The sequence below is a fragment of the Myotis brandtii genome, unplaced genomic scaffold (genome assembly GCF_000412655.1).
Source record: "Myotis brandtii unplaced genomic scaffold, ASM41265v1 scaffold133, whole genome shotgun sequence".
NCBI lineage: Eukaryota > Metazoa > Chordata > Mammalia > Chiroptera > Vespertilionidae > Myotis > Myotis brandtii.
In genome coordinates this window covers 2,243,746-2,257,970 of record NW_005354718.1, presented here as the reverse complement: position 1 = coordinate 2,257,970, position 14,225 = coordinate 2,243,746, and the positions used below count along the sequence as shown (strand labels likewise).

General features: G+C 41.3%; 1 protein-coding gene across 1 annotated transcript in view; it reads right to left on the bottom strand.

Annotated features, from left to right (window-relative positions):
- CHP1 (calcineurin-like EF-hand protein 1) overlaps positions 1-14,225 on the bottom strand; it is a 49,042-nt gene that overhangs the window by 19,887 nt on the left and 14,930 nt on the right. The window contains exons 2-3 of the mRNA XM_005860258.2: positions 14,115-14,187; positions 4,822-4,902 (exon numbers count right to left, since the gene is read on the bottom strand). Of these exons, the coding sequence (XP_005860320.1) occupies positions 4,822-4,902; positions 14,115-14,187 (154 nt within the window). The remainder of the gene's footprint in view (positions 1-4,821; positions 4,903-14,114; positions 14,188-14,225) is intronic.

Here is a 14,225-nt window from a genome sequence, read left to right as displayed (position 1 = left end):
GTGTGCAGGAGGCAGCTGATCGATGTTTCTCTCTCATCGATGTTTCTAGCTCTCTATCCCTCTCCCTTCCTCTCTGTAAAAAAGAAAAAAAAGAAAAAAAAAAAGAAAAAAAAAAGAAATAATTCTAAAATTTGAATAAATGAAGAATGTTCTTTAATATTAAAAAAGAATGTCCCATGTGACATAGTTACTTGCCTAGGGCAGTACTGGAAAGAACAGTTGCCTGGTTCCTAAGAATAAATGCCAGTCTTTGTGTGTCTCATTGATCAGATGAAGCATGGAAGGTCTTTATAGACATACAGATCAGAGACCTGCTAAAGGTACAACCTTCTAAAGCAGGGGCTGCCAACCATTCGGACCTCATGGACCACCGACTGGCGACCGCTGCTCCAAAGGTTTCCTTAAACCAGCGGTCGCCAACCTTTTGGACCTCAAGGACCATCAGTGGTCCACGGACCACCAGTTGGCGACCACTGTTCTAAAGAATAACCTTTAGTTCTTAAAAGTAGCTATACTACTAATGGAGCAGTATCTTGTAAAAAATGTAAGATCTGCCCTAACTGGTTTGGCTCAGTGGATAGAGCATCAGCATGCAAACTGAAGGGTCCCCGGTTTGATTCCAGTCAAGGGCACATGCTGGGGTTGCTGGCTCGATCCCCAGTGGGGGGCTTGCAGGAGGCAACCAATCAATGATTCTCTCTCACTGATGTTTCTCTCTCTCTCCCTCCCTCTTCCTTCCTCTCTAAAATCAATAAAAAATATATTTTAAAAAAGTAAGATCTGAGGAATCAAGTAATATGAAATAAGATATGAGTTATATGCCAGAACAAACAGATTAATAAGTACATATTTTATTGCCATAATGTCTCTGAGTTAAAAGTAACTAAATACCACCCTAGCCCGTTTGGCTCAGTGGATAGAGTGTCGGCTCATAGACTGAAGGTAATTGGGTTCGATTCTGGTCAAGAGTACCTACCTTGGTTGCAGGCTCGATCCCTAGCCCTGGTTGGGGGGGCATGCAGGAGGCAACCAATTGATGCGTCTCTCTCACATCAATGTTTCTCTCTGTCTTCTCCCCATCCCTTTCACTCTCTCTAAAAATCAATGGAAAAATATCCTCAGGTGAGGATTAATAACAACAATAAAAAATTGACTATATACCAATGTTCCACTTTCAAATAGAAACACTGATCTGCTGCCTCCTGTATGGCCCCCTCTGGGGATGAAACCCACAACCCTGGTATGTACCCTAACTGGGAATCAAACTAGTGACCTCCCGGTGCAAGCATTGGATGACATTCAACCAACTGAGCCACACCGATGGGGCAAATCTCATTCTTTAAATATGTTTTTTTAATTGATTTTTCTTGAGAGAGGAAAGAAGAAGGAGAAACATCCATCGAATGACTCCCACAACATACCCTTGACCAGGGATTGAACCTGCAACCCAGACATGTGCCCTGACCAATTGACCTGGCGACCTTTCAGTGCACGGGATGACGCTCAACCAACAGAGCCACACCAGCCAGAGCTCAAATCACATTGTTTAAAAAAAAGATTCCAGCCCTGGCTAGTGTGGCTCAGTTGGTTGGAGCATCATCCTGTATACTGAGAGGTTGTGGATTCGATTCCCAGTCAGGGCACATACCTGGGTTGCATGTTCGATCCCCGGGCACGTAATAGGAGGCAACCGATTGATGTCTCTTTTGCATCAATGTTTCTCTCTCTCTCCCATACTTTCCCCTCTCTCTAAAAATCAATAAAACATGTCCTCAAGTGAGAATTAAAAAAAAATCCACTTGCATAAGACTAGACAAAAAACATAACTTGTAAGCTAGATATTTATATCTTACTAGAAAGAGCAAGAAGCAGAGGTGCAGCTGCTAAGAGCCTAGCAGTGCATCCCAGTGTGGGCTTCAGCTTCCTCATGTACATCTGCCTATTGTCCTTAGCAGCAGATCCCTGGGTAGGATGGTGGACGATACTGCAGTCACAACAAAGGTGGTTTGGCCTTACAAAACACTTTCCACAAGCTGCTTCTTCAAATAATCAAGGGTGACTGAGGAACTTTGAAAAAAAGTTGGCAAAATGACTCTATAGGGTTTACTTTTCTTTGCAAAAGATCTGAAACATAGCTGTGAAAGGTCTCTCTGGAGAAGTTCAATGTTCTGCAAGAGCTAAAAGAAGAAGTAGAAAAACCACACCTAAAACCAACAGGGCAGTTCAGGGAGAGAAATGGGGGAAAATGAGGAAGGGTAGCAGATTACTCATGGTCAACATGAATCTGAAAGAGCAGGTCTCAGTCTTCATATTCCTGCCTTCATATAAATTGGCTGCTAGTGTTCCTCTGACTATCACTCAGATTTACCGAGTATCCAAATTCTCAACCTGCAAATTCCTTTGCTCTCAATTCAGAGTTCTAAAATTTCTCCAGGCATTTTATGTGATAGTGTCCTCACTGATACTTAGTCTCATTATTAAGAACTCGCAACCACATAACTTCTTAAAGTCCTTTGGGTCACACAGACAAGCCACAAGGAACCAGGAAGAGATTGTTAGCGATTACTTAAAACAAGATTATATGACTAACTTTATTCATGAAAAGGTACCTAATCAAATCAATAAATATTGACTCAGTACTTTGAAGGCAGTGTATTAGGTAGTGAAGCATATCAACAGCCTAGCTTTATATTAGACAAACTTTATATTTGAGAAAGTAAGTGCGTATGAGGTGGGGACAACTGTATTCTTAGTCAATGTTGTAAAAAAAATACTAACAAAACAAAATAAAACCCACAAAAAGAAACAAAGGCTGTGCAAATATTCCAAATTAAAGAAGGCTAAAGATACATGACAACTGACCCAGACTGCATTCTGTTATTAAAGGGGGCAAAAGTGCTATAAAGGAGATTATTGGATGAACTGATAAAATTGGAATATAAATAATATATTAAAACTAGAGGCCCGGTGTATGAAATTCATGCACGGGAGGTGGGTCCCCTCAGCCCGGCCTGCACCGTCTCACAATCCAGGACCCCTTGGGGGATGTCCAACTGCCGGTTTAGGCCCGAACCCACAGTGGGATTGGGCCTAAACCGGCAGTTGGACATCCCTCTCACAATCCAGGACCGCTGGCTCCTAAGCACTCACCTGCTTGCCTGCCTGCCTGATCGCCCCTAACCACTCTGCCTGACTGATCACCCCTAACCACTCTGCCTGCCTGCCTGCCTGATTGCCCCTAACTGCCTTGGCCCCTACCCTGGTGGCTTCATCCGGAATGACGTCTGGAAGGTTGTTTAGCTGTCTGGTCTAATTAGCATATTACACTTTTATTATTATAGATAAAATAGATAATGGGAGGAATGAGTAATGGTAATAGGATGAATAAGTTCTGGGTTGTAATGTACAGTATGGTGACTATAGTTAACAATACTATACTATATGTTTTATATTGTGTGTGTTTTTTTTAAAATATATTTTTATTGATTTCAGAGAGGAAGGGAGAGGGAGAGAGAGATAACATCAATGCATCAATGATGAGAGAGAATCATTGATCGGCTGCCTCCTGCACGTACCCCACTGGGGATCAAGCCAACAACCTGAGCATGTTCCCTGACCGGGAATCGAACCATGACCTCCTGGTTCATAGGTCAACGCTCAACCACTGAACCATGCCGGCCGGACTATACTATATATTTGAAAGTTGCTAAGAGAGTATATTATAAAAGTTCTTACCACATACAAAAAAGTTAACTATGTGAGGTGATGAATATGTTAACTAATGTCATTGTGGTAATCATTTTACAATAAAATCTATAAAGTCACTGTTGTATATCTTAAACTTACACAATGTTATATGTCAATCATATCTTCAATAAAGCTGGAAAACAAAGAATAAATTACCTAATATTTTATATGATTATAGCATTTGGTAGGTGCTGTAAGTGTAAATTACACACTAAATTTCAAAAACGTATTTTAAAAAAGAATGTTAAGATATATTAATAATTTTAAAATACTAATTACATATTGAATGATACTCTGAATATATTAGATTAAATAAAATATATATTGCTGAAGTTCATTTAACTTGTTAATTTTTACTTTTAAATGTGGCTACTAGAAAATGCATAATTATGTCTGTGTCTTGATTATATTTTTATTGGTTTGGACTGAAAGACAGAAAGTACATGCAAATGAAGCAACATGTTAACAACAATATAATAATAGATGTGTCTGGGTAAAAGATATACAGGTGTGCTTTGCACTATTTTCAATTTTTGCAACTTTTCTGTATATTGAAATAATTTCCAAATAAAGTTTTTAAAGAGTTTAGGTTTATATCAAAGATAAACAGGGATTAGCCCTGGCAGCGTGGCTCAGTTGGTTGGAGTGTTGTCCTGTATACTAAAAAGGTTGGAGATTTGATTCCAAGTCAGAGCACATACATAGGTTTCTGGTTTGATCCTTGGTTGTGGCATGTATGGGAGGCAACTGGTCAATGTTTCTCTCATATCGATGTTTCTCTCTCTTCCCTTTCATCTCTCTCTAAAAATCAATTAAAAAAATCCTCAGGTGAGGATTTAAAAAAATAATTTAAAAAATAGATAAACAGGGATTAAAAACAGAATTTTAAAGATGGGCTTATATACCTGTTTAAAGTTTAAAAAGGGAGGAGGGTAGAAGAAAAGGCATATTTTAGATATGACCACGTTAGGGATGTTTAATATAATCAGGAGGATTGTGGTCTGAGATGACCCAACCAACATCATTATTCCAGATCAACCTCAGAAAGGAAGCCAAATAACTGCAGGAACTCACCCCTCTGGAAAGAAGGCATTAATGATCCGGTCCCCCAATGGGTTGATGGCAAGTTCTGGAATCCGCTGGAAATCTTCCCGGCTGCCAAGAGAATCACCTTGAGTTAGAGACCATTGGCCCTTAGCATGAACTCCTAGCAAGGATATTACCTTCTGGAATTTACTTCTGTGGCAAATTATACTAAATAACTGCAAAGAATAGCACTTTAATAGCTGCCAAGTGTTTCTTGCACCAAGTTAGGAGTGGAAGAAGCCAGATTTAACTTTGCCACATTCCAGTGAATTCAGCACACAGGTTACGTCAATAAACCACCAACGAGCAAATACTCAGTTGTCCCTGTAAATGATTCCTTGAACATTACCATTTTGTACTTAGTTATTAAGTTTGGAGAATGAACAGGAAGATCTACAGCACTATGACATACAAATAACTCTTAGGCAATCCTTAAGTCCAAGGAAAGAATAAAATGTAAGAAACTAACTGATTTCCAGACTTCCTTGCTCTCTTTTTTTCTCCATTATCTTCTACAGACTAGAGTTAGAGGACTATTTAACCTTCAAACATGGCAAGAGTAGTTATCTACTCACAACTTGGAAGTTATGTTGGTGTATTATTAGTTACCTCTCACTGTATACACATTATGTGCCGCTCTGTTTATATACATTATCTCATTTCTTAATGCTAACATTTTACCTATATCCTTCTAGAACTGAGGAAGTTGAGTCAGTGAGATAAAGTAACTTGCCCCATGCTACAAAGCCACTAAGTAGCAGAACCGTGATTTAAATCTAAGTCTGTAAGTTAAAGCACGTCTTTTTCTAAAAGCACATTTATTTCCAATATTAAACTTTAAAAAAAAATATCTTTATTGATTTCAGAGAGGAAGGGAGAGGGAAAGAGAGAGAGAAACATCAATGATGAGGGAGAATCATTGATTGGCTGCCTCCTGCACTCCTCCTACTGAGGATTGAGCCCGCAACCCAGGCATGTACCCTTGACTGGAATCAAACCTGGGACCCTTCAGTCCACAGACTGATGCTCTATCCACTAAGCCAAACCAGCCAAGGCTCCAATATTAAACTTTTTGAAAGAAAGGTGTTCTCCCAAAAAATGTTCAATAAGTATTTCAAAAAGAAAACTTGATTGATTTTCTGTGCCAATATAAAGCTGTCTACAACATAACTGCGCTATACTTTTCAAAAATACCAACGTCATAAAGGACAGAGAAAGGCATGATTGTTTCAGATCCAAGGAGACTAATGAGCCATGTAACTAAACTCAATGCATGATCCTAGAGTAGAAGAAAAATTGCTATGAAGGACATTATGGAACCAATAGGTAAAAATGAAATATGACCATACAGAATATAAAATATTACAAAATGGTACTGCATCAAAATGCTAAATTTCTTGATTTTGGTATGGGAAGGTCCTTGTTATAGGAAATACACACTGAATTATGTGGCAAAATGTTAACTGTTAAATCTGGGTCATAAGTATATGAAGAAATATAAACTCAACAAATCTGATTCCTGCCTTTAAGATGTTTACTAACAGAAGAGATAAAAGTTACTCTTTCACCCTCTTTGTACTAAATGCTAGTGTTTCTGTTTACCCGGGAGCCTTTAATACTGTTCCTCTTGTGGTTTAACATTTACAGTGCTTAATTCAACAAACTCATCTCCAGCACATCTGATGGTGACAAAGGTAGAAATAGGAGACTGAGCACAAAGCTCTGGAACAATAATCTGGATTCTAATCTTCCTTGACCTCTTAGGATAATACTTTTTATAGCAATGAATGAACCAGAAGTCATTCATAATATAACCTGGTACTTAAGATAGACCTACAGGGTATTGTGCTGAATAAAATAAGTCCGACAGAGAAAGACAAATGCCATTTAACTTTACTTATACGTGGAATCTAAAAAACAAAATAAACAAGCAGAACAGAAATAGATCCATAGATACAGAAATCATTTTGACATATAAATTAAGAAGTACAAATTGATAGTTACAGAATAGTCATGGGTTATAAACTATATCATAGGGAATAGAGTCAATATTGTGATAACTGTATATGGCATCAGATGAATATTAGATTTATTGGGATAATCACTTTGTAAGTTATATAAATGTCTAATCACTGGGTTGTACATCTGAAACTAATATAATATTGTATATAAACTATAACTGAAAATTAAAAAATTATCTTAAAAAACATACACTGATACCATCTCAATTCAAGTTGAAAAAACATGTTTTGAAAAAGCTAAATAAAATTTTAAACTATAATAAAAATTAAAATTAAAAAAATGGGCAAAGGACTTGAATAGGCATTTCTCCAAATAAAATATACAAACAGAGCACTGCTATGAAAAGAAACTGAAAGATCTACCTGAGCAAAACCTCAACCAAGTGTGGGAGGTTGGCCACCCAGAAAGACAATCCTTTTATTTGGGGAAGGGGGTTGCGAATCTGTCCCCTTGCTCCCTGACCACATATCCTAGAGTGAGGCCTATCAACTTAATGGTCCTTCTCAGAGTACAGACGGGAAAGACCTGTAGAAAAACAAACCACAAACCACAAACAAACCCATAACAGTTTTCTACAGTAATCCATCCAGGCCTTTTCATAAATCTGAATGGACAACCAAGGCTCACCAGAAATCTTAGGAAAATTAATAGCACAAAAGAGTAGAATTAAGATGAATAAGATAATAATTCAGGGAATGAAAGAATTATTAGAATGAAAGATTCTAATAAGTAACCCAATAGATATTTGATAAGTTTTGCAATGGTAAAACAGAAATAGGCTACTGTGAGAGAGCAGAGGGCAGAGAACAAAAAAGATTCTTAGAAATTAAAAATATGATTGTGGACTATAAAAGTTCATAAAAGGACTGAAAAATAAATTCAAGGATATCTTTCAAGAAGCAAAGGAAAAAGTCAAACAACCAAAAAACTGAGTCATGGTAGTCCAATAAAGAGAAATGCCATAAAGATTAATTTAATAATTAAAAAAAGGAGAGAAATGGAAATACTCAAAGACACAATAGAAGAAAACTTCCCAGAAAAGACAAAAACTTCTCAGAAAAGGACATATTTTTAGATTGTGAAGGTTCTCCTAATACTGAGCAATGAATAACAGAAAATAACCCATAAAAAGGTGCATCATTGTGAAATTTCAGAACATCAACAGGAGATATATGAAGCTTTGGGAGAAGAAAATAAAGATTATGTACCAAAAGAATGAGAATTAGTTTGGCATCATGGTTCTCATCTGTGATACCACTGTGTACAGAATAAGTGCTTGTCCAGAATGTTGAAATCTGTCCTCTGGATAAAGTCAAACAAGAAAATGAACCTCAAAAAGTCCTAGTGTGTAAGCAGATAAATGGCTATCATTTAGGACACTATCTCCTAAAATTTACAGGTTATCGTTAAGCAATATGTAACAACACAGCCAACTAGCAATTCCCAGTAATAACTTCATTGCAGAGTTTAGCGGGTCTATATTGAAGCCCCTATTGTCAACTTAACCTGCAGGCTTTAATATCCGGGAACATTTTTCATCAAGATATTATTTTAGAAAAAGTATTATCTGACAAAGACCCAATATTAAAATTGTTCAAAGTAGAGGATATCTTAAAAGTAAACTTTTATTGAAGTGTAACATATATATTGAAAAGAGCACAAATCATAAGCATTCAACATGATGAATTTTCATGGTGAAGATTGTAACCGGCACCCAAGTCAAGAAACATTGATATTACCAATACTCAGATGCTCCCTTTGTCTCTACCTGTTCCCCTCCCCAAAGGGTAATCATTATTTTGACTTATAAGACCATGGACTAGATCAGCACAGAGGGCATTTAAACAAAGAAACCATCTTTTTAAAAACAAAAAACAATTTTTATTGATTTTAGAGAGGAAGGGAGAGATAGAAACATCAATGATGAGAGAATCACTGATCAGCTGCCTCCTGCACACCCCCTACCAGGGACTAAGCCCACAACTCAGGCATGTGCCCTTGACCGGAATTGAACCCAGGACCCTTCAGTCCACAGGCTGGCACGCTATCCACTGAGCCAAACCGGCTATGACAAGAAAATATCTTTATATTCAGATATTGACTGAGCTCTCATCTTGATCTGCCCCACAAAAGACCAATTCAGGATCCCTTACTGGACTCCACTCCCTTTTCAGAAAGACCAATTTCAATAGCAGTGGTATATTTCACCCAATATAATGGCAGCTGAAGAAAGTAACATTTGTGAGGTTACAGTGTATATTTATATCCCGTGATATACCAATATGAGGTGCTCGGGCCAACACTCTAACCATTGAACAACACTGTCCAGGGCAACTCAGAACTAATTTGAATCTATATCTTAGTGGTTAAACCTAAATTTATGAGGAAGATGTAATCCCAAGTGAATTATTCAAGTATTAGAGCTAAATGGAAAAAAAGTAGAGATTTCCTGTCTGGTTTATTTTTCAAGTGCAAATTTACATAGTCTCTTCAACAAATGGTGCTGAGCCAGGTGGACATCCACCCACAAAAAAAAAATGTTTCACTCTTACCTCACACCATATATACATTATATATATATATATATACACACACACACACACACACACACACACACACACACATATATATATCTCCTGTCTAATAAAAGAGAAACATGCAAATTGACCATAACCCCGACACCCTTCCCACTGGCTAATCAGAAGGATATGCAAATTAACTGCCAACCAAGATGGCTGCCGGCCGCCAGGCAGCTGAAGCAAACAGGAGGCTTGCTTGCTCCAGTGACAGAGGAAGCCAAGGTCCCCAGCCTGCGGCAGCCCAGCTCTGAGTTCCGGATGCAACAAAGTTGCAATTATAGAACCTAAACGAGCTCCAGATAGCTGCTTTCAGCTGGCAGCGGGCTCAGAGCTTAGAGCGGCAGTGATGGCAACAGTGTTTCAATTATAGAACCTAAACAAAGCCCAGATATCTGCTTTCAGCAGCCGAGGCCTCAAGCTGGAGCCGGCCTCAGAGCTAAAGCCAGCTCTCAACTCCAGTGACAGCCATAGAAAGTAAATAAATCCCAGAATAAAAAAAAAGAAACAAAAAGGAGAGGCTGGGAGCTTCAGTCACCCACCAGCCTGAAAACAGCCCTCAGCCCCTCACCCAGACTGGCCAGGCACCCCAGTGGGGACCCCCACCCTGAAGGGGGTGTGACCAGCTGCAAACAGCCATCATCCCCTCATCCAGGCTGGCCAGGCACCCCAGTGGGGACCCCCACCCTGAAGGGGGTGTGACCAGCTGCAAACAGCCATCATCCCCTCATCCAGGCTGGCCAGGCACCCCAGTGGGGACCCCCACCCTGAAGGGGGTGTGACCAGCTGCAAACAGCCATCATCCCCTCATCCAGGCTGGCCAGGCACCCCAGTGGGGACCCCCACCCTGAAGGGGGTGTGACCAGCTGCAAACAGCCATCATCCCCTCATCCAGGCTGGCCAGGCACCCCAGTGGGGACCCCCACCCTGAAGGGGGTGTGACCAGCTGCAAACAGCCATCATCCCCTCATCCAGGCTGGCCAGGCACCCCAGTGGGGACCCCCACCCTGAAGGGGGTGTGACCAGCTGCAAACAGCCATCATCCCCTCATCCAGGCTGGCCAGGCACCCCAGTGGGGACCCCCACCCTGAAGGGGGTGTGACCAGCTGCAAACAGCCATCATCCCCTCATCCAGGCTGGCCAGGCACCCCAGTGGGGACCCCCACCCTGAAGGGGGTGTGACCAGCTGCAAACAGCCATCATCCCCTCATCCAGGCTGGCCAGGCACCCCAGTGGGGACCCCCACCCTGAAGGGGGTGTGACCAGCTGCAAACAGCCATCATCCCCTCATCCAGGCTGGCCAGGCACCCCAGTGGGGACCCCCACCCTGAAGGGGGTGTGACCAGCTGCAAACAGCCATCATCCCCTCATCCAGGCTGGCCAGGCACCCCAGTGGGGACCCCCACCCTGAAGGGGGTGTGACCAGCTGCAAACAGCCATCATCCCCTCATCCAGGCTGGCCAGGCACCCCAGTGGGGACCCCCACCCTGAAGGGGGTGTGACCAGCTGCAAACAGCCATCATCCCCTCATCCAGGCTGGCCAGGCACCCCAGTGGGGACCCCCACCCTGAAGGGGGTGTGACCAGCTGCAAACAGCCATCATCCCCTCATCCAGGCTGGCCAGGCACCCCAGTGGGGACCCCCACCCTGAAGGGGGTGTGACCAGCTGCAAACAGCCATCATCCCCTCATCCAGGCTGGCCAGGCACCCCAGTGGGGACCCCCACCCTGAAGGGGGTGTGACCAGCTGCAAACAGCCATCATCCCCTCATCCAGGCTGGCCAGGCACCCCAGTGGGGACCCCCACCCTGAAGGGGGTGTGACCAGCTGCAAACAGCCATCATCCCCTCATCCAGGCTGGCCAGGCACCCCAGTGGGGACCCCCACCCTGAAGGGGGTGTGACCAGCTGCAAACAGCCATCATCCCCTCATCCAGGCTGGCCAGGCACCCCAGTGGGGACCCCCACCCTGAAGGGGGTGTGACCAGCTGCAAACAGCCATCATCCCCTCATCCAGGCTGGCCAGGCACCCCAGTGGGGACCCCCACCCTGAAGGGGGTGTGACCAGCTGCAAACAGCCATCATCCCCTCATCCAGGCTGGCCAGGCACCCCAGTGGGGACCCCCACCCTGACATATTTTTTTTGTATATATATATATATACATATATATATATATATATATATACATATATATATATAAAATAAGTCAAAATGAATCAGAGTTAAATATAAGAGCTGAAACTACAAAACTCTTAGAAGACAACAGAGGGATAAATCTTCATGACCTTGGATATCACAATGGTTTCTTAGATATGACACCAAAAGCACATGCACCAAAAGAAAAATCAGATAAACTGGACTCATCAAAATTTAAAACTTTTGAGCTTCAAAGAGTGAAAAGATAATCCATATAGAGAAAATATTTGCAAATCACATATCTGAAAAGGTTCTAATATCTATAAAAAGAATTCCTGCAACTCAACAACAGAAAGATAAACAATTCAATTAAACAATAGGCAAAGGACATGATTGGAATTTCTCCAAAGAAGATATACAAATGATTAACCAGCACATTAAAAGATACTCAACATCATTAGCCACTAGGGAAATACAAACCAAAACCACAATGATATACCACTCACACAATCGAATGACATAATAAGCATTGGTGAGGTTTGAACCCACATACATTGCTGGTGGAAATGTAAAATGGTACAGCTGCTTGGGAAATAGCTGGGTGGTTCCTCAGTAAATTAGGCATAAAATTACCATGACGCAAATTCTACTCCTACGGATATGCCCAAAAGAATTAAAACATATGCCCACACAAAAATGTTCATATTACTACTACTCATAATAGCTAGCCTAAAGGTGTACACAATCCAAATGTCCACCAAGTGATGAATGATTAAACAAAATGTGATATATACATACAATAGAATATTATTCAGCCATAAAAAGGAATGAAGTACTGACACATGTTATAATATGAAAGAACTTTGAAAACATCATGCTAAGTGAAAGAAGCCAGTTACAAAAGGCCACATACTGTATGATTCCATATCCTATATAATAAAAGCCTAATATGCTAAGTGTCCAACCATTCGTTCTACCAGTCACTATGATGTGCACTGACCACCAGGGAGCAAGACGCTCAGACTGGTGGGTTAGCTTACTGCTGGGGTCCAGCCGATCGAGACTGGGCGAGATGGGCCAGATATGCTCTGGAGCCCTCCCACGGTCCCTCCATGGCCCCGATCATGCACCAGTGGGGTCCCTCGGCCTGGCCTGTGCCCTCTTGCAATCTGGGACCCCTCAGGGATCCTGAATCCATGCACCAGGCCTCTAGTATTATATAAAATGTCCAGAGAGAGGAAGAAAGTAGATTAGTGGTTGCCAGAGGAACAGGAAGTAGACTGCTTAATAGGTAAGGGGTTTCCATCTGTGATGAAAATGTTCTAGAACTAGATAGTGGTTATGGTTACACAACATTGTGAACATACTTAATGCCACTGGATTGTACACTTTAGAATGGTAAATTTTATATGTATTTTGCCTCAATTAAGAAAAAGCACCTAGTGTGGTCTTTGCACATGGTAGGTATTCCATAGTCATTGATTTAATGACTGTGCAGCATGGTTTTGGTCAATCCCAGCTTCTAGTAAAGGCAGATTTTGCCTTGAACAAACATAGCCCTAGGAATATAGTTGCTAAGCCTTTGGACATATCCTCAGGCAGAAGAGCTATGAGGATATGTACAAAGGCTTAGCAACTATATTCCTTCCCCTTTTATGCTATATCCCACATCCATATGAGAAGCCTCCCAAAGAAGTACTAAACTGCTTTCTGCCAGCTACCAGAAAGGCAAGCAGCTTCATTCTATACAGTCAATCAAAACAGGAACAACAGTAACAAAAGGTTGTACTGTACTGAGAGTTAGGTTGGGAGGTAGTGGTAAGGAGGTATTTTTTTCATTTGACTTTGATAAGACAATTACAAATATGAAATGATACAGCATTACATTACTCTGAGATCATATACTTACTCTAGACCAGTGGCACTTTTGATATTTAGAGCAGAATAATTATTTGTTGTGGGAGGATGTCCTGTGCACTGTAGGATGTTTAACAGCATTCCTGGCCTCTACCCACTAGACAAGAACAGCATTTCTCAGTCATGACAATTAAAAATGTCTCCAGACATTTTGCCACCCAGGGGCAAAATAGCTCTTAGTTGAGAATCACTGCTCCGGACTAAAATATTGAACATCTTATGTAATATTAATAAACATAAAATGATGTACCCTAGGATTATGGGTTGTATTGGGAAATACAAAACAACCTGACCATCTTGGATTGCTACGGGTCAACCTCATAAAGCTAATATTTTTGGGAAAGGACTGTGGGAAAATTCAAGCAGAGAGCTGAAATTCTCAAATGTACATACATTCTTAGGACCAGAACAATGGCCACCCAAACTAAGGGGAGTTGGAGTAAACGGCAAGCACCTAGTGATAAATGTAATGCTGGTGTTCTGCTTATTTAACTCCCTTTTGGATCAATGATGCTCAAAGACAACTGAAGAAATGGTCCCTGCTCTGCATGCTAGATGCCTATCATGTCTGCCCTTGGGATAAAAGCATTTATTCAGACATTGCCAGAAAATAAAGAAAGGAACTGCCTACCTGAGAGTCCCATTCTCGCCTTTGTCCAGGCTGGTGAACCGGCTGTAGAGGCGGGTGATCTGACTGTGGGAAACTAAGGAACACAAAATTAGTCCCAGTTGGAGAAGTTGC